Source organism: Podarcis vaucheri, assembly GCF_965113315.1.
Source record: "Podarcis vaucheri genome assembly, chromosome: 14".
NCBI lineage: Eukaryota > Metazoa > Chordata > Lepidosauria > Squamata > Lacertidae > Podarcis > Podarcis vaucheri.
Window position 1 is genome coordinate 32,823,160 of NC_138752.1, and position 21,559 is coordinate 32,844,718.

General features: G+C 44.2%; 1 protein-coding gene across 5 annotated transcripts in view; it reads right to left on the reverse strand.

Moving 5' to 3' along the window:
• Positions 1 to 21,559, reverse strand: part of LMF1 (lipase maturation factor 1) — a 157,510-nt gene that overhangs the window by 123,885 nt on the left and 12,066 nt on the right. For 3 of the 5 annotated variants that reach the window (XR_014213590.1, XM_082199107.1, XM_082199108.1), the window contains exon 3: positions 16,676 to 16,686. Coding sequence is in view for 4 of the 5 variants with exons in the window: in XM_082199107.1 (XP_082055233.1) it covers positions 16,676 to 16,686 (11 nt within the window). In the remaining variant the exon portion in view is untranslated. Of the gene's footprint in view, positions 1 to 4,077; positions 4,133 to 16,619; positions 16,687 to 21,559 lie in introns of those variants that run through there. The other 2 variants (XM_082199110.1, XM_082199109.1) reach the window with 2 other exon arrangements.

Below are 21,559 nucleotides of genomic sequence, written 5' to 3' on the forward strand. Positions count from 1 at the left end.
CTCATCAAGTTGTTCAGACCTCAATCAAGCATCACCAAATATATCCTCTCACATGCCCAGAGGCTTAAAAAGCTAACACTTTTGGGTTATGGTGTCAGCTTCAAGCCAGTGTTTCTAGGGTTCCCTCTGGCATGAGGGGATACCCTAGACCCCTCCCCACAATTTTCAGCTTTTATTTAAGTGCAGGCACACAAAAACAAGTCACTGCAACCTTTCTTTATAGGGGAGTCACTCCAGCTTAACCCAATTAAGCAATTCATTTTAATGTTGCTTATGCTTAGCATTGTACTGGCTTCTGGTCTGTAACCTAGAGAGTCATCACCAGTTCAATGGACCTGTGGTCTGACACTGTATAAGACACCTTCCTAACCTCCTACTTATATAAGCCAGCTATTCATAACCATGTGGACTGGAATCTCACTTTATATTTAGGGGAAGGACTGTAATTTGTGGTAGATCACCTGCTTTGCATTCAGAAGGTCCCAGGTCCAATCCTTGTCATCTCCAACTGTGAGTAGGAAAGCCTCCCTGCATAAAACCATGGAGAGCTGCTGCCAGTCAGTGTAGACATTACCAAGCTATATGGGCCAATGGTCTGATTCTATATAAGGCAGCTTCCTAAGTTCTTGTGCTGGGCAATGACCTCAGGGTAGAAGGAGAAATCAGGGTGCTATAAATTTACAGGAGGGAGGGTGACAGAAGAAAGACCCTGTCCAAAGGCAGACTTCTGTAGAGGCTTAACCCCTTTTTCAGAAGCATCCAGGAGTTGAAAAACATTATCAACAACTTCAGGGTCTTTTTTTAAAAAAGAGAAAAAAGTATATGTGGCACAGGGGGAAACAGAAAGAATTTAGCACAAAACTTTTAAAAGCTCCCAATTACTCTCCAGGGTAGTCATTAGAAACTACTTAGGTGACAGGAAGGCGATATCTAAGTTAATGCAGCAATAAATTAGCTCTCTTCTACCCCTCCACCCCCTCCACCCATCCTCCCTTCCCCTCGTCGTTTTGGAGCAAAGCTGCAAGTGACAGAGAAATCAGTGGGGAAGATTTTAATTCTTTCTTTTTTTAAATGCTTAAAAGTTAATGGATGTCCTGTTTCCAGTTCCGTAGGTGGATGTCATTCTGAGAGATCACTGTGTTATCACATTTAATTAGATCCATCTTAATTTTGATACGCACAGTGAAGTGCAGGAGGTTCTCTGAAGCCCCAGTGCAATGGGGCAGTCAGTCAGTGATGGGCTACACATCCTGGAGCCCCTTGGAATATTGGCCTGTCATTGGTAGTTAGTGGGAGACTTCCCAGGATCCAGGATTCCATGGCCAGGTTCAAATGCAATGCTCCCAGTCCAACAAACTATAGTTTGCTTATGCACATGTGAAGTAAGCTCCTGTGTAAGGTAAAGGTAAAGGGACCCCTGACCATTAGGTCCAGTCGTGACCGACTCTGGGGTTGCGGCGCTCATCTCGCTTTATTGGCCAAGGGAGCCGGCGTACAGCTTCCGGGTCATGTGGCCAGCAGGACTAAGCCACTTCTGGCAAACCAGAGCAGCGCATGGAAACGCCGTTTACCTTCCCGCCGGAGTGGTACATATTTATCTACTTGCACTTTGACTTGCTTTCGAACTGCTAGGTGGGCAGGAGCTGGGACCGAGCAACGGGAGCTCACCCTGTCGTGGGGATTCGACCCGCCGACCTTCTGATCTGCAAGTCCTAGGCTCTGTGGTTTAACCCACAGCGCCACCCACATCCCACCTAACTCCTGTGTAAGGTAAAGGTAAAGGTACCCCTGCCCGTACGGGCCAGTCTTGCCAGACTCTAGGGTTGTGCGCCCATCTCACTCAAGAGGCCGTGGGCCAGCGCTGTCCGAAGACACTTCCGGGTCACGTGGCCAGCGTGACATCGCTGCTCTGGCGAACCAGAGCCGCACACGGAAACGCCGTTTACCTTCCCGCTGGTAAGCGGTCCCTATTTATCTACTTGCACCCGGAGGTGTTTTCGAACTGCTAGGTTGGCAGGCGCTGGGACTTCCTGTTTGCTAAAGAAGAGCTTCTTGTGATGTTTATACTGGGAAACTGTGGTCTGACTGCTCCCTACAAAACCCAGATCAAAGGTTTTGGGAAAACCTTTGCGCTCTCAAGGGCCACATTCTATTGAAGGCAATCTGTCAGGGACCGCATGCTGGCAGTAGGCAGAGCAGACCTTTCTCTCTGCCACTTCTTTCCTTGTCTGTTTCTGATGCCCCCTTCTCACCCTCTTGGTCTGAAGGAGGTCTGGGTCTGGTCAAAGCATGGATAGGTGTTCACCTAGGGATCACACATATGTTGTCCTTGGGTTCCATGAAGGAGAAAAGTTGGGGTGTAAATGTCAGGAAATAAGTACTTAATCTCCAACGGCCACTTGGGAATCTTTTTCTTCCCCCATCCTCACAACAGCTCTGAGAGGAATGTCAGCATTAATCCTGTAATGATAGTGATGCTTTCTTAGATGGAAGCTAACCAAAGCCTGGGCAATAGAGGTTGACTTGCTCCCCAACCGTGCACCCCAGGTGCCCTACACACAAATGCAACACAAAACCACACCCGCTTTCAGCACATTCATGCAAAACGTTCCAATTCACATACTTTATTCTGATCCGTAAATAATTCCAGATGTTTTATGGATCGCAGCATCCCACTCTCTTGCCACCAGAATCAAGAGTATATACACAAGCTATCCTCTCTGCCTGGTCTTAGCAATTTCTGCTATATATAAATTATTCCATACGTATTATGTACCTATATAAAGCTACGGAGTGGGGGTTTTTTTGGTTGGCTCTGCAGAATAACCACAAAGCCCCTGGGGGGTTGGGGGGAGGGATGCAGGAAGCCAACATTCATTATTAGCAAATCTTAAAGCCATGCAAAGTTCGGGATGAATAATTACACCATGAAAGAGCTCCACTTTCCAATTATCTTGCCCACGCCGATCTCTTTGAAGTTGATTATGTAAGCCAGCACCAGATAATGACGTTTTCTGGTGAATTTCATAACGGGAGGTACGCACAGATTGCATGAAATTGTAACGGGGACAGGATAATGAATACAAGTGATCATTTGTGTAAAGCATCCAAAATGTGTAGGGGGGGGGGAGAGTTAAGGATGGGTCCTAGACATGATGGCATTTGTGGCAGAAATTGCAAGATGCATAATCCCAGTTCGGGAAAATACATATGGATGATAAATATGCAACTGATAACTGTGCAGAACCTGTAGCCCTACAGATGTTGCTGAACTGAGTAAGAATATAAGAAGCGCTTGCTGGATCAGGCCAATGGCCCATCTAGTCCAGCATCCTATTCTCACAGTGACCAACCAGATGCCTGTAGGAAACTGTCAAGCAGGACCTGAGCACAAGGGCAGCCACCCATCTTGTGGCTTCTAGAAACTGGTATTCAGAAGCATTTATTGCCTATGAACATAGAGGAAGAGCATAGTCACTGCGGCTAGCAGCCATTGATACCCTTATCCTCCATGAATTTGTCCAATCCTATTTTAAAACCATGCAAGTTGGTGGCCTCCCATAGCAGCAAGTCCTATAATTTAACTATGTGCTACATGACAAATGATTTTCTTTTTGTTTTTCCTGAATCTTCCAACATTCAGCTTCATTCGATGTCTGCGGGTTCTGGTGTTATAAGAGAGAGGGAAAACATTTCTCCTTGCCACACATAATTGTATATACTCCTGTAAAATTATACAGTTTTCTCTAAACTAAAGTAAAAACAGTCCCCAATGCTGCAGTATTTCCTCATAGGCCATCTAGTCATGCCGGCTGGGGCTGATGGGAGTTGTAGTTCATAGAATCAAAGAATCATGGAATTGTAGAGTTGGAAGGGATCCTGAGAGTCATCTGGTCCAACTTCTGCAATGCAGGCATCACAACGAAATAATCCCTGACAGATGTCCACACCACTTCCAGTGAAGGCAGGTCCACCACCTTCCGATTCCATGGTCAGACTGCTCTAACTATCAGAATGTTCTCCCTAACGTTTAGGCTCAAGCTCCTTTCTTGTCATATCCACTAGTTTGGATCTTACCCTCTGGAGCAGCAGAAAATAAGCTTGCTCCATCTTCCATGTGACAGCTCTTTAGATATCTGAAGATCGTTGAAGATATCTAGCCACCAAACTTGCTCTATGTCATTTCCATGGCACCAAAATGGATCTACTCAGGGGGAAACTGCTGTTGACTGAGTCTGAGTGACAAAACAGAATGTAACTTAAAATAACCAAAGCAGAGACTTCTAACTTTGCATGAGTAGTTAATCTTCTGTGAAAGGAGGGACTTGTACTTCCCCATGAGAAGAGCATCTGGTGGAACTTTGCTTAACATGGAAAGGCTCTGCATACGTAGGAAGCTGCCTTCTACCAAGTCAGATCATTGGTCCAACAAGCTCAGTACTTGTTTACACTGACTGGCAACAGCTCTCCAGGATTTCAGACTGGGGACAGACCCCGCCATCCCTGGAGATGCCAAGGATTTAACCAGAAGCACTGTGCATGGGAAACAAATGCTCTACTACAGAGCTACAGTCCTTCCCCAGGCTGAGCATGTTGTTACATAAGGGCTAAAGTGGCACTGAGCCTCTTGGGGTTGCCAATTGGAAGGTCGGCAGTTCAAATCCATGTGACGGGGTGAGCTCCTGTTGCTCTGGCCCAGCTTCTACCAACCTAGCAGTTTGAAAGCATGCCAGTGCAAGTAGATAAATAGGTACCGCTGCAGCAGGAAGGTAAATGGTGTTTCCATGTGCTCTGGCGCTTGTCATGGTCCTCCATGCGCCAGTAGCAGTTTAGTCATGCTGGCCACGTGACCCAGAAAACTGTCTGTGGACAAACGCCGGCTCCCTCAGCCTGAAAAGTGAGATTAGAGCCACACCCCATAGTCCCCTTTTACTGGACTTAACTGTCCAGTGGTCCTTTACCTTGTTACATTTTTACATGAGGGGTTGGCTGCTTTGGTCAAAGAACATTCCTTTCTCCAAAATCGGGGGGGGGGTAAAAATTAGAGCAACTCTGCCTGCTCTGCTCCCGGCTCCTTGCCAAGAAACAAAAAGGTGAGCTTCTGCTTACAGTTCTAGGGGGTGTAAATCTGAGCCTATCTCCCTGATTCCCAAGAGCTGCAAAGAGATTTTAAAATCAGTCATGAACTGTTATTCTGCTTGCTTCAGCATGTACTTTTTCCCCTTTTGCTGCTTGGAAAAAAAAGATCCCAGCTATGAGCAAAATGACTCATAGGACCTCAACGCCCACATGTTTTAACCTCAGGGAATAAAGAGAACAGAAGGCCGGAAGACCAAGGGAAAAAATTGAGGGTGGTGATGATGGGGGGGGGGGAGAACGATGATCAAACAGCTTGCAAAACCCATCCTAACAAAAGGAGAAGTGCTGTGACTCAAAGGTAGAAGCTTTGCATTCAGAAGGTCCCTGGTTCAATACCCAGCACCTCCAGTTAGGACTAGGAAAATATGCCTTAAATGCTGATAAGCCACTGCCAGTCAGTGTAGACCAGGGGTCCTCAAACTAAGGTCTGCAGGCTGGATCCGGCCCGCCAGGCTCATAAATCCAGCCCGTCGGCCAAAACACCATACCGGGTTTACCTCAGCACACGGGGAATGACTGAGCAGGCAGCGAGGCTTCTGATTGGCTGCAGGAAGCTTCTGCAGCCAATTGGAAGCCTCACTGTCCGCTCAGTCAGTCCCCACACGGCAATTTAAACCCAGCGTGGCGAGGCATTTCCATGGAAAAGAACGCACGCAAGCTTGCATAGTTCCTTCAGCCCGTTGCCCTTCATGCAAGCTAGTGGCAAGGCCATTCAGAATTTTGGCACGAGAGCGCAAACTGGGCATTGAGGGGATTCATGTGCACACACCGGGCAGGACACACACCCGAGGGAAGGAAGCAAAGAAAAAAAGGGGGCTGTTGTATCCAGGAACTCTTGGACAGATGGAAGAAAGCGATTCACTCACACGCAGGTAAACACAAGCTCTTGCTCTCCAGGGATCCAAGGAAATGTGAAATAAAGAGAGAAAGGGTGAAGAGTGGTAATGCGCCAGTGCTTTTGTTCTTCCTCACTGGCAGCAGTGGCACGGGGCGGGTGTGGCGCTGATGTCGCCAACCTTGGGGCAGGGGAAAAGGCCATCCTCCCTCCCCTCCACCTGAGGTGAATTGCATTCTTCGTTTGAAATATTGTATTGTTTTTCCTGTTTTTTGTGTACAGTGGTACCTCGGGTTACATATGCTTCAGGTTACATACGCTTCAGGTTACAGACTCTGCTAACCCACAAATCATGCTTCAGGTTAAGAACTTTGCTTCAGGATGAGAACAGAAATCATGCTCTGGCGGCGCGGCGGCAGCTGAAGGCCCCATTAGCTAAAGTGGTGCTTCAGGTTAAGAACAGTTTCAGGTTAAGAACGGACCTCTGGAATGAATTAAGTACTTAACCCGAGGTGCCACTGTACTACAAATAAAATATGTGCTGTGTGCATAGGAATTCGTTCATATGTTTTTCAAAATATAGTCCAGGCCCCAATAGTGTCTGAGGAACAGTGAACTGCAGCGGCGTAGCGTGGGTTATCAGCACCCGGGGCAAGGCAAGTAATTTGCGCCCCCTAACCCGGGGCAAGGCAAGTAATTTGCACCCCCTAACACCTAACCATGCTCATTAATACTGATGGCAGGCGGCGGCGGCTCCTCGGCGACTCCACGCGGCCAGCCCAGCGCGCTGGCCGAGCCCCGCAGGCGAACGCTGCCCATCAGTGAGGAGGGGCTGCCTGGCGCGCCCTCCGTGGCCCTGACGCGCGGGGACCGCGGTGAGCGCTGAGAGCCGCTGCCAGCTCGTCGGTTCCACGAGACATGGGGCTCTGCTACAGCCTGCGCCCGAGGCTCTTCGGCGACTCCGGAGGCAGCGAGCGCGCCCCCCCAGATGTTGCGCCCGGTGCGGCTGGCACCCCTGGCACCCCCCACGCTACGCCACTGGTGAACTGGTCCCCTGTTTTAAAAGTTTGAGGACCCCTGGTGTAGACCAATACTAAGCCAGATGGAGCAATGCTTTGAGTCAGTATAAGGCAGCTTTCCATGTATCTCATCCCTCCACAGGCCTGGAGAAAAGACGTTGTCCCTTCACCTGCCAACAAAAAGCTGACCTCCCTTCACCATGGACCTTGTTAGGCACAGGAACTACTAACAGAGCTTCCCAGCAGAAGTCAAGGAACAGGCAAGTGAATACATGGGGAGATGTCCTTTCAGCTTTCCTGTGTGGAAAGGTTAAAATATTGGGGGCTTTTTAGTTTAAAGAAAAAGCGAGGAACAGGAGGAACAAGACAGTGTATAAAATGATGTATGGTGTGGAGAAAGCTGGCAGTGAAGCCTTTACCTTTCTCTTGCAACACTAGAAGCCAGCTGGGCCATCCAACGAAGACAAATGCTGGAAGATTCAAGACAGGCAAAAGGCAGTAGTGACGGCCACCATCTTTGATGGTTTTAAAAGGCTTTCATAGATATTCATGAAGGAAAAGGCTACCAATGGCTACTAACCACGATGGCTATGTATATCCTCCACTGTCAGAGGCATTATGCCTCAAAATGCCTGTTGCTGGGAATCATAAGGCAGTTGTGCTGGTGGGAGTCCCACAGGGGTATCCGAATGGCCGCTGTGACTAGATGGGCCACTGGCCTTTTCCAGCAGGGCTCTTCATATGTTCCTATATATGGGGCCTAAAGTCACATAGGGCTTTAAATTTCATCACAGCTGCCTTAGATTGGGTCCAGAAACCAATAATTGATTCACTTGAGGCCTGAGAAGGAGGAGGAGGAGGAGGAAGAGTTTGAGAAATCACCCTTGTTTTCAGAAACAGAAAATGAGAGGCAGTGTTCTACGTAGCCCGTATAAACATTTCTTCTCAAAATCTTATTTCACAGTGGATGGAATGAGGAGGCCTGACCTTCACACCCACTTGAATGACCCTGGAGTTCATTCAGCTTTTGTCACAGTACATGTTAGTACTTGGTCACCATGGCAACCCAACTTCCTCCTCACAGATGGCTTCCATTGCTTAAAACCATACAGGTGTCACCGGTCCGTCCGGAGGAAAACAACCCAAATAATGACCTTGAATGGCTTTACTGGTTTTAAATAAATATGGAAGTGCTTCCTTCAGCGGAAATTGGACCTAGCAACAGAGGCTCTCGAGCATCAATATTACTCCAAATATTTAACATATGGAAGAGTGAATGAAACAATAAATTATAATTCCTAGTCTTTAAAATAATAATAATAAATGAGATATATGCACACTCTTCTGAGCAAATACCAAGGTGAAAAAATACAAAAGTACTGTAATAATACATAATGAAAAATTCAATAAATATTATAATAAAAAGAGATATATGCACACTCCTTGCTATGTCTTTTAATAGAGTTTGCCAAAGTTGCTATTATTATTATTATTATTATTATTATTATTATTATTATTATTACTTTTCCCAAACTGACACACAAATTAGAACACAGATTAAATACAAAAAGGGGAAAACATATTGTGTACAAGGTAACTGTAAAAAGGTAATTAATATAATTAAAACAATATTAACAACTCTATTATGATGATGAAAAACCTAGAGGTAGCTTGAAGATTTACAGCATGAAGTGAGTGAGTGAGTGTGTGTGTTGTCTAAGTAATGTCAAGAATGTAAGATTTGCTGCTGAATATCAGATGAAGGGTCTAATTTGACATTCTATTTGCAATGAATAGCCCAGACTGGGAGCTGACAGACATGGCAGAAAGGGCAAAAGCTCTACATTGCCCACTATGATACCACTTTAAATGGTCTTGGCTTTTCCCCAAATAATGCTGGGAACTATAGTTTGCTGAGGATGCCAATAGTTACTAAGAGACCCCTATTCCCCTCACAGAGCTATAATTCCGAGGGTGGTTTATCAAATCAATCCCTCTTCCCAGGGAACTAAAAATTATAAAATGCCGGGACAAATGGAAAGTGTGTGGTGGTGGCACCAGCCATTTGGCCTTAGGGAGGGAATTATAAATTCAAAACAAGGGTGCTGTCCACGGTAGAAAAATAACGTATCTGTACTGAAGAGGCTACGTGGAAGGGAAGGGAAGGGAAGGGGCTCAGTGGCAGAGCATCTGCTTTGCAATGAGAAGGTCCCATGTTCAATCCCTGGCAACGCAAGAGAGCCAATGCTGGTGCAGATATAATACTGAGCTAGATGGATCAATGGCCTAACTGAGCTAGCTGGATCAACACTCTGACTCAGTACAATGCAGCTTCCTGCGTTCTGTACGTTACAGCTTACGTCACACTGAATGGGAATGGCCTGGGTTTCAGGTAGACACCTTTCCCATTATTTCTTCCCTGATCTGCCAGGGATACTTTTGACACGTAACGCCTGTATTCTACCAATGAGCTATGGCCCACCTCAGAGCTGCCAAAACAACAGCCATACATGCATCGTTTGGTTCAAGAGTGCTGGAGTTCAGCACAGGTAACAAGAACCTGCACCGACTGTTTTTGAGAAGGCTCTCCTGTCTTGTGAGAGATAATATTTGAGCTTCATCTTGCTAGACAGGCACCACATGCTCAGGTAAAAAAGAAGAAGGGGGGTATATACTGAGAGCAAAACCTACCATTAAAACTATTATTGCAAAGTAGCAGGTGTGATTGCAGCAATTATGCGAACGATTTCAAGGGGCAAAGCACAGCACTGCAAAAAGCAGATGCAAATGGAGGTAGCTGAGAGGGGAAAGCGGCAATGACTTTTGAGATCTTTTGGTCCTGAGTGCAATTTGCTCCCCTGTCAGGCAGCCACGGGACAGGTAACCAACCTCATGGTTACAAATTTGCCCATTTGAGAATCTGGCCATCCTCTGCGTTCAACGGACAGCCTGTGGCTGTAAGCAGCAGTCTGTCTGCAGACTAATTAGGAACACTTTGGATAGAATTTTGAGGTTTTGATTTAAAAGATTTTCCCCCCTTTGTAAAACATAACCATTTCATATCTGAGACATTATAAGCAGCGATAAGTGGGTTCCAATGCCTTCCAGACAGATCTGGCTCAACATTTCATCATTATTTGTTTCCGGGCAGTTATCAGTTCCGGCTAATCGCACACATGGTTTTTGATGGGGGCGGGGAGCAAGGAAACATATCCAAAATCTGTTTGCTTTCCCTTCCCACTAAACACTGTTTGCTTTGAATTCTGGTCTCCTTGAGCTCCAAGAAGATTGGCAGGGCAGTTTGTGTTTGTTTGTGCTGAGAGTTTTTCAAATCTGACTTAGTGGCACAAGGGTCCTGCGTAACGTAAATTAATCTCATTCCTGCCATTTCCAAACTTTGTAATTATGTATAGTTACTTAGCTGCGGATACGTGCAGATTGCAGCTAGCAAGAACTTGAAGGCCCTCTGTCGCCCGGGAGAGTTAATTGGTTTAATTATTTTCCCCTGTCCTTTCCCACAATCCCCTGTGACTGCAAGGAGTTCAGAAAGACGCTTTTCCGGCTCAGCTGCTCAATAATAGGCACGTTGCACTTTTGAAGGATGGTGCATAATGCAAGGGTGGGGAATCATCAGGTGTGGCTAAACTACAACTTCCATCAGTCCTGACCATGCTGGCTGGGGCTGGTAGGAACTGGAGTCCAAAAAATATCTGGAGGGCTGCAAGTTATTTATTTTATTGCATTTATATACCACTTTTTCTTCCAAGGACCTCAAGGTGATGTTAATGGTTCTCATCCTTCCCATTTAATCCCCACAACAATCCTGTGAGGTAGTCTAGCCTAAGAGTGAGAGACTGGCCCAAGGTCACCCAGGGTGCTTCGTGGCTGAGTGGGGATTTGAACCCTGGTCTCCTAGGTCTTACTCCAACTCTCTAACCACTATGCCACACTGCCTCCATTAGTGATGGTGCTTATGATAATTTTATACCAAACTCTCTACTATTGTTTATTTCCATTATTACAGTCTTCATCATAATGCTTGAACTGTACTCAGAAGGTGATAGCAAGTTGCACTGTGGGCTTAATGAAAGGTGGTCTAAAAATAAAGAATTAATTATTGTTATATGATAATATTTTACTCAATTTACTAAAAACCTTGTGTCTGGTTTACACAGCACTGAACCAAAGAAAGCAGGCAAGTGCCCTGATGCTGACATGGCTTTTGGGGGGCAATTTAACAGCCCAAGATACATCTGAATTTGGCCTGGGAGAGGAAAATGCACCCACCCCAATTGCCTATGTACATTTTTAAAATTCCTGTTTAAGTATTATTGGGGGGGGGGGCTGGAATGTCCCATGTGGTTTTCCCCAAACAAAAGCTGATCCAGGAATCAGATTTAAATGTTCTTCTCCTGACACAACACAGATGCCTTCGCTGGGGATAGTCTATGACCCCAAGATACATTAGGAGGCAGCTTCGGGTAAATAAATAAAAAACGTGTCCCAAAATTGCCTGTATCAGTTTCTTAAGTTTCTGCCTGTAAGGCTTAAAACATGCTTTTGATGTGTGGCTAATTATTAACTTGATTGCTGATGAGGGCCTCTTAAGGCTTTTGCCCCTGTTCTTTGTTTGATAATTTTGTGTTTTAACAGTTGTTTTTACGTTTTGCTTTTATACTTATAAGCCACTTAGAGCACATTATTTGTGGAAGGGGAAAGTGAAGCATAACATCCAGGATGGGAAATAGCAGCTTCTGCCTGATTTGGAGGCAGAGGTTTAAAAACATGCCAGCCAAATTTTATTTTTATTTTGGGAAGGGTGTTCATATGCAAGTTTGCATTAATGCACAGCAACAAGACAGACCAAGATAATGAGGAACAGCCTCTTATTGCCCCTTCTAATTAAATTAAAACCCAAAATGTCATTGTGAACTAAGGTTAGGGAGAGCGAAGGAAACAAAGCTATAAATTAAGCCAGAGGGTATGAATCTCATGCAAAAAAAAAATGGCAACGTTTCGGGTTAAGGCTGAATCTGGAAACAGTTTAGCGGAAAACCTGGCATAGCTGTAGGCCAGGAGAGAAAGAGAGTTAAGAGTCGCTCCGGGCTAATTGCTTCCTTCATGCGGGCTACTCTAGCACACTAATAGGTTTTAATAAAAACTTTCAATTGGGCCAGTAAACCCCTCATTAAGCTGTTTTTAAAGCATGAATTTAAGAGCAGGGAGGGCAAGAGGTCGTGAGGAGCATTTAATTCACAACGGCTGGGGCAAGGTGCTCGCACAATTGGAAACAAGCACTGCAGCATCCAGGGCCATATAAACATCCGACTCTGTCGCTAAAGGCCAGCTAAGTGACAGCTTGAAAAATAGATTTAATAAGGCAGAAGGGGAAAGGGGTTTCTCCCCCCAGTCGTACACGGACAACAGGAATAATCAACAGCCCAATTGTCCCGTTTCTACAAATAAAAAAAAGTTATCGACACACAAACACAAAACCCTTTCCAGGCTAAGAAACAAACAGGACCCCGAATTAAGAGAGAGCAGAAGCGATTCCAAGGAACGTTTTTAAGATTCTCGTTACTTTAAATGAATAACAATAACAATAATATTTATGAAACGCCTCATGTCTCATGGCCAGACCATAAAAACAGCTAAGATAGTTTTAAAAGCAGTACCAAAAGCAACTGATGATAGGTTTAAAAGCAATACAAAACGAACTGCTAAGAGACCTTTTAATCCAGCTGGAAAAGATTGTTGAATCAAAAATGTCTTCCTTCCACCCCCAGGGAAATTAGAGATAGTGGGCGCCTTGCTTCTTCCTGTTTGTGTCTCCCCTCCCTCCATCTAGATTTTATATTATATTTTCTTCAGGGCTGAACAAGCGTGTGTGAGAGAGGGGAGGAGGGAGAGAGAGCTGCTTATAGCGATTGCTAACACTTTGCCCTCCAGGTGTTTTAGGTAGGGGCTGAGGCTGATGGGAGTTGTAGTCCAAAATATCTGGAAGGTAGCAGGTTGGTGAAGGATTTTTTTCCTGTAAACTGCCAAGTGCATTGTTGCCACTGCATAAAATTTATTGTGGGGTCAAACTACCAACAGCACAGAACATGTGGGTTTCGCCCTGGTTGCCAATCTGTTACTGGCCCTGTACATCTTAGGGCTAGGTTGCTTAAGAGAACGCCTTCTATCTTATATACCCAGTAAGTCACTGTTTTCTGCTGGAGTTTTTCCTTCAAGTCCCCAAAATTTCAGAAACCAGCTCCAAAGTAACTCTGAGCAGGGCCTTAATTGTAGCTGCCCCTGTTTATTGGAAACAACACCCATATTAAGATACATCCTCCTCCTCCTCCTCCTCCTCCTTATTATTATTATTATTATTATTATTATTATTATTATTATTATTATTATTATGTACTTCCCAGAAGCAACTGAAAACATTTCTATTTCAACAAACGTTCCAAGCTAGAAGAAAAGGTCTCTGCCTCAGTTCCCTTTTTTATTGCATTTAACCCTATCCTCAGTTGTTTTTTTATCTTTTTTTTTAAACTATCTTAACGGTTCTCAATGGTAAGTCTGTACATCACATTGAGACAGGCTTTTCCAGCTGGATAAATGGATATTTACCACAAGTGTCCATTTGTTAGGATTTTAGTCTTGTTTTAAATGTATTTTGTGCTTTTAGCTGTTCTTAATTATTTTATACATCAATCGCCTTGAGATAGTAGTTTAGAAGGTGATTAATAAATTAATTGTAATAAGTAAAAGGCAATGTGTAACTTTATTATTATTGAGTCGCCATAGTAATAGGAGCAAACTAGTCCTTACTTTGGGTTGCATTTCAACATTGGAAAAAGGGTCCACCATCTGTAGCTGAGGGCTAAATTAAAGGACATTTCCCGGGGGGTGGATTCACCCCAAGCCCAGCAACAGATCTCTAGGTGGTGAGAACATTCTCATGACCCAGCTGGCCAGGAAATGGCTGAACACTGCGAACAGCTGTGGTAGAAGTGTCCCAGGCCTTTGAAACAGGTGCTTCTTATTAAGCTCCACCTCTGGGACCAGGGAAGGTCTCTCTCCCTCCCTCTCTCCCCAAGGAATAGGGGGATCAAGGAGGAAGCCAGGCCACGGGAGACCGTCAAGGGCAGCAGAGCATGACAAACACGGTTAGGGCTCAGCTTTGTGGCAGTGACATCGCTGCAGAGAAATTCCAGCCCCGAGGGCAACGGAGGCCATTGCACCCATGGGGAACTCCCGACAGCATTAAACCTTGCCACACCTGGTCCAGAGACACCACCCTGGTTGTCGTCTTAGCAAAACAGCTCAAGAACAAGCCAAGAACATCATCGGTTATTCAGAGGTGGATCTCTGCTAAAGTAAAGGGTTTGTATGCAGAAATAAAAAATGAAAAATAATTAAAGCAGCCCTGCTGGATCAGAATAAAAGATCCCTCTAGCCCAGCGGCCAACCTGATACCCACAGGAAGCCCATTAGCAGGGCAAGAATGCAAAAGAAACTCTCTTGCTACACTCCCTACAGAGGCAGTCTGCCGCAGAACACAGACACCTCATTCGGGGGTAGACTGCTGCTGAATGCAAGTGTTCCACATAGGCCTCATGATAAGATGAGTTTAAGGCATTGCACTTGAGAAATAACTTCTGCTTGCGCAACAGAACTTCACCTTCCCTGCTCCTACTGCGCCCCCAACCCAACAAAATCTGATCTGAGGTTTCCCCAACCCTCTGGAGCAAATTGGGGGAGGGGGGGAGAGGAGAGAAGTACCATTGCACTAGTAGTGGTTTCATTCAATATAGCCCACTATTAATAAAGATGGTTTTTGTTTGAAATACGAGCCAATCTCAAAATATGCTTTAAAAAAAATAAAAAAAGCAAGCACCATGCTTCCTGCAAGGGAACAGGAAGCACCCAGCAGGTACAAAGGATCCCAGCAGGAACTGTTAAGACTGTCCTTTGAAGTAAACACTACTCAATGCTAAAGTGGGATTCCCCCCACCAAAAAAAAAAAAGCTCAGCAATATTTAAATGCCTTCTGACAACAACAGATAGACGACAAAATGTCACTGTTCCACAGTTCTATTATAACAAAAATATATTGTGGGTTTCCTGCATTCCTCGCCAAAAAAATAAAGAACCGCGGGGGGAGGCTTGAGGCATTTTTATTTCATTAATCCCAACTCAGAAGCATCTCATCCAAAAACAGAAGGAATAGAGCAGAGGCCTGCTGTGTACAAAGGGTTTGATTAACCAGGACTCAAAGACTTGACCCAGTTGAGGAAGAAGCTGTATCTCCTCATGTTTTTACATAAGCCAGAAATCGGGAGTGGTGGGTGAGCAGAGATGGATGGTGGTGGCAATCTCCTACAACATCCCCAAAAAAAGTTACTAGGAGGCACCGGGCACACCTGGCATGCCACTGGGAAAAAGCTGAAACCAAAAGCCCATCAAAGAAGCATCCACCACAAAGGTTACTATATGATATTTAAAGTCCTGTGGCTTTGGGACTCAAATGCCTTCTTACAAATTCACCTACCAGTGCAAGTTCTGACCAATTCATATGGTTCCTCTTGAAACCAAGCAAAACCTGTGCTGTCTGAAAGGCATAGAAGTGTGACCCACCATATGGTGATGCATGAGAGGGTCTTCTGTGTTGTGGAGTCCCGGCTCCAGAATCCCCTTCCCCTGAAAGCCTGGATGTGCCTCCACAAGCAGGTAAAACCAGTTTAATTCTCCTCCGTTTTTGGCAATAACTTAGTAGCCATCACCAATTGTTTGGCTTCATGCTGATGCTCTATTAAAAAGGTAAAGGGAACCCTGACCATTAGGTCCAGTCGTGGACAACTCTGAGGTTGCACACTCATCTCGCTTTATTGGCCGAGGGAGCTGGCGTACAGCTTCCAGGTCATGTGGCCAGCATGACTAAGCCGCTTCTGGCGAACCAGAGCAGCGCACGGAAACGCCGTTTACCTTCCTGCTGGAGCCGTACCTATTTATCTACTTGCACTTTGACGTGCTTTCGAACTGCTAGGTTGGCAGGAGCAGGGACCGAGCAACGGGGGCTCACCCTGTCGCGGGGATTCAAACCACCGAACTTCTGATTGGCAAATCCTAGGCTCTGTGGTTTAACCCACAGCGCCACCCGCATCCCCACAGGATCTGAGGGACCTTGAGCCAGTCACTGCCTCTCAGCCTAAACTACCTCACAGGGTTGTTGTGGGTATTAAATGAGGAGGAGGAGAACCTTGAGCTCCTGGGAGGAAATGGTGGGATATAAATGCAATAAATAAATAACAACAACAGAGTAGGGTGTGGGGTGTGGGGATGAGCGTGCCCATAATAATAATAATAATAATAATAATAATAATAATAATAATAAATTTTATTTATATCCCGCCCTCCCCAGACGAAGCCGGGCTCAGGGCAGCTAACAACAATAAAACAGTACAAAAGTATAGCACAAACAACACTCTAAAATCATTCATTATAAAATTAATTCTCAGTTTATCCTGTTTGCAAATGTGTCCATAAGTCCTAAAAGGTTATAACTATTTCCCTTTTTTAAAAAAAGTGTGGGAGGAAGAATAGCAATAGAGAAATTGTAAAGTATTACATACCCCAAAAGTGCATGAAAATACAACTACTGGAGTTTTTCTGAGTTATGTTCACTTACCAAAGGAATACCTGCAAAAGAAACGAGAGGTGAAATGTTACAATGCAAGTTAAGAAATAAAACAATGATGATAGGATCTGTTTGGTTGTTAATTGCGTTGCTCTAGAATATGAATTTTTCCTAGTATTTCTTGCCTTTTATCTTTATGATGTTTTAAGATATGTTGCAAACTGCTTAGCTTAGCTATTCTGGTAAATAAGTATGTAAGCAGTATATAAATTGTCTAAACAAATGAACAAAATATTCACAGGCCACTTTCAACATTTTTAAGTGGCAAGCTGAGAAGCGATTCCATATCATAGACATTTTGTTTGCCTTTCAAAAACACAAACACACACTCTCCATTTGTTAATGCTTTAATGTTCTTCTAAGGCCTTTACAGCATTTTCAATGGTTTGTTAATACCGCAAAGCTATCTGAAGGCTTTGAGCAGAAAGCTGAAATACACTTTCTTTTAAAAGATCAATAAACAAATGAAAACAAGGCACTCAACAGGGGGCAAACAGCAAACCAGTTCCCCACCCCACCCCCCAGGAAGCCCTTTGGCACATGCCTGTGGAGAAGGGGCCATAGCTCAGTGGTAGAGCATCTGCTTTGCATATAGAAGGTCCCAGGTTCAAATCTCGGCACCTCCAGCTAGGGATGCGAGAGACTCACAGCCTGAAACCCTGGTGAGTCAGTGCCACTGTTGAGTTAGATCAGTGGTCCTCAAAGGAGAGGATGGCAAGTGTGGCAGCAAGATTCAAGGACAGTGATCATATTATAAAGTAGTTGTGTTTTGTGTTCTATGTTATAAATCAAGCACTGTTAGGAGTTGTTTCTTTACATCTTCCAATGTATTTCTTATCAATAAAAAGTTTGGCATGGCCTGAGCAAATCTTCATTCTGAAAGTGTGACCCAGAGAAAAAAGAAGTTTGGGAACCCTGAGTTAGATGGGTCAATGATCTCATAGCTGCCTATGTTCTAGTACCTTCCATGTAACAAATTGTTTGGTTTTTGAAAGGGAGGACTGTAGCTCACCGGTAAAGCACATGATTTACAGGTCCCAGGTTGTTGTTATTATTTAAACCATGCTCATACTGCTTAGCCACAGTAGTCTCTTAAGTGGTTTTCAAAAATGTAATATGAAAGATAAACACAAGTTAAAACTGTGGAATCAGACATCCATTAAAATGCCTGCTGAAATAGGAAAAGTCTACAATAGGCACCAGGTGGAGGGGTTCTGTCTGACCTCAAATGGAAGGGGGTTCCATAAAACTGGGCCCACAATACAGAACACAACACAACCCCTAGTGGTCATACATCTGAGCCATGAGGGACTACCACTTCTTGAGGTAGCCTGGACCCAAATTGTTGAAGGGCTTTGTATATGAATATGCAAGCTTTGAACCTGGCCCAGAATTTTGAGCAGTGCAGTTATGTGATGGCGATCGTCTGTCCCCATCAACAGTCGAGCAACAGCTTTTTGCACAAGCTAGAGCCTCCAGACCAGGCCCAAGTTCAATCTTCAGCATCTCCCAAGACCACTGTCTGAAACCCTACAGAGCCACTGCCAGTCATGTTTCTGATCTTCAGAACTGAGCTCTTGCCTATCTTGTCATTTCAAATCTCACTTACCATGATGTCAACATCAGCCCCCCTCCTTAATCTCATACGTGATCCCCTTCTCCCAAAACATAGTGCCCATCCACCCAAAATCAGTCCCTGTGACACTCTGCCATTCAAGAACTCAAGGCAGTGCCACTGGAGACTTCCCACAAAAAGAGATAAACAAGCAAAACAATACATTAAATAAAAACCGGAGCAGTGTGCTTTAAAACCCCATGGAGAGCTGCTGGAAGCAGTTCCATTTAATCAGAAGTGAAGCTGTACCAAGGCACCGTCCAAGTTCACCATCAATTTCTGACACACTATTAAGTTGAAAGCCCCTTCGGAGGGTTAAGTAACATCTTGGGCAGCTGGTTTGAGTTGCTGCTAAGCTGTTGGCGTTCCACAGTGGTCATGGTGGTGGGGAGAGGGGGAAGGAAATGTGTTTACAAGGGTAGTAAACGAAAGCACTTGTCTGGTTTCTGGATCTACTTTATTGTGGTCCCCAATCTTTTAAAGAACTGCCCTATAATTACAAATATCCACATTCAAAAACAAGGGGAACATTTGCACTAAAATAAAAGTTTTCCCTGTCTCCTCTTTTTAAAAAACAACAACAACTTGTGTTTGCTGTGTCCCAAAATAACAACCCATTTATACTCAAGAACAAGCATTCCTACCAAATTCCTTTGCTGGTTATCTTGGTTTGTTCAGGGGTCATTGTGTGTCTCTAGGGAACTGTGAGTTCCAACCACTAGACTGGACTTCCCCAACCTGATGCCCTCCAGATATTTTGGACTGCTGGGAGATGAGAGTCCAAAATGGCCGTGCTGATGGGAATTGCAGTACAAAACATCTGGGAACATCTATTGGAGAAGGCTGAATGGAGGTAACAACCTTGCAGCTATTTCACACAGTTCCTCAAGACAGTTAGAAATCACTTCTTCTCTTTCAACTTGTTTCAGCCCTTGAATTAACAGCATTGCAACCTAAGTTCAAGGTCCCCAAAGACTAGTAATAGTAATAATAATAATAATAATAATAATAATAATAATAATAATAATAATAATAATAATTACTGTATTATTATTATTAACCCCACCCTTCCTCCCCATTGGGCCAAGGGAGGCAAACAGATCCACAATTTAAAAATAAAAACAAAGAGAGAGAAAAACAAAACAGATGAAACATTCTAAAAACAATTATAATGAAAAGCATCTAAAATCAGTTACAGTTAAAAACATTGTTCTATCCAGTGATCTCAGACTTGCCAGGAACAGTATTCATCTGCCTGGGTAAACAGGAATGCTTTCAAATTTCCTTTATTTCCACTTTAGTCACTTCTCTTTTCCGTTTTTACCGTAAAATTTATATTGAGGTTTATCCTTCTGTGTAAATCTATTGCTGGGGTTCACCCGCAAACAGATACATACTTAAAATAAAACTTTAAAAATAGGCCTAGCTGGATCAGGCTAAGGGATAGTCTCATCCACCATCCTAAAGTCAAAAACCAGACACCTCCAGGAAGCCCATACTGAGAGACTTAATAAGTAATGACAACAAAACTGAAGAGATACTGAAAGGAAAGACTTCCAGGGACATTGCAGAGAAAGCCGACACTCCTTGCTGACAGCCCCAGTATTGTTACAATGGAGGCACCCTGGTTGACAATGTGGGAAACTTTCCCCTAGGAAGGACCCGCCTCTCAGCTGACAGACAGAGAGCTTATTGCATGAAGGCAGCCTTGTGCTGTATTATATCATCAATTATTATTATTAATATTACTATTATTCAGTCAGATCTGAGTAGTCACATTATTGCAACTTCATTGTTTTGAAGAAGCAGAAATTCAATGGACCAAAATAGAGCCATTGCCGCAAGTGGCCTGAACTCCTATTGCTATTATTTAGTATTATAATTATTATCATCATTGTCACCAGCACGGCTTTTTTGTCTGTGTGACAGTATTCACCAGTACAGAGTGCTAACACATCTTAACTTTGCTGACCATGGCAGCCATTTTGTGCTGGTCCTGACAGCTCTATGCTCGATATATAAGTATTGGGACGTTCTTTTAAAACCAAAAAAGCACTGAATACTACATTTATATCCCACCTCCCTTCCTAGGAGCCCAAGAAGATCCACAGTCCCCTCAGAACAACCCTGTGAAGTAGGTTATACTGAAAAAGAGGGACTGGCCCAAAATCATCCAGTGAGCTTCATGGCAGTGGGATTTGGACCTTGGTATCTCACTTTTAAGCACTACACCACAGCAGCCAAATGTATCTTAGAAATAATTATATCCCAGGTTTTCCTCTCCCAAGGTTATTTGGGTTATATCCAACTAAGAATTAATCAGAGTAGTTCCACTGAAATTAATGAACCTGTGTTAGTCATGCCCATCAATTTCAATGGGTCTGTTCTCTGTTAGACTAGCATGAGATGAAGCCCCAAAGTACCGTAATTCTGAAGAAACGTGAATATTTGGGGGGGGGGGAATCTATACTTTCAGGGCACATTTCTTTAGCATCAAACTAGTGAAGTCTAATTTTAATTATTGGGGGGGGGGGAGTGCTGAAATGCTAGTCTTTGCTCCTGCTTGCCTCTTTCTGAAATTGCACTAACCAGCCTAGGATGTGTGTTTGATCTTTTACAGGATTAGGGCCAGGGGGCCAAGATCGCTCCAGAGGCAGCTCAAGATGGGATGAAAATTATTCCTTTCTGACATAAGCCGTCACTAAGTTATAATTTTGTGAACCAGGAGTATGTTTTCAATTAGCTTCGTTAGCCCCTGCTTGTACAGCTAAGCAGCAGCAGTGTCACATGGTATTAATCTTCGTTTCATTAATATGTCATATCAGCCGCACACGGCATTCTTTGAAACTGATACGCCCGGCCGTCTCTCCCCGAGAACCACCGCCACCACAATATCAGCAAGAGGTGCCAAAATCTGCTTCCTACAGGAAGGATGACCCCCCTGAGATCCTTTAACTTTTGGTTTAAGTTTCTAGAAATTATTCTTTTTTCCATTTGGAGGAGGGGAGGACAGGAGGAATGGCGAAGGCCATAGACTGGACCGTGATAAACAAAGGCATTTCTGAAGCTTATTGCCAAAGGGCTATTATGTTGTTGTTTGTGATGAAAAGTTGCTTTCTGCAGCACGCCAAGTGAAAAGCGGCTCTAACACATAACACTTTTCGCCCCCAAAATGCACAGGAATATGTTTTGTTTTCACTGAAAGCTTTTAAACCAGCTCCATGGACTATAGATCTAAATTCAATGGTTCCCAAAATGGG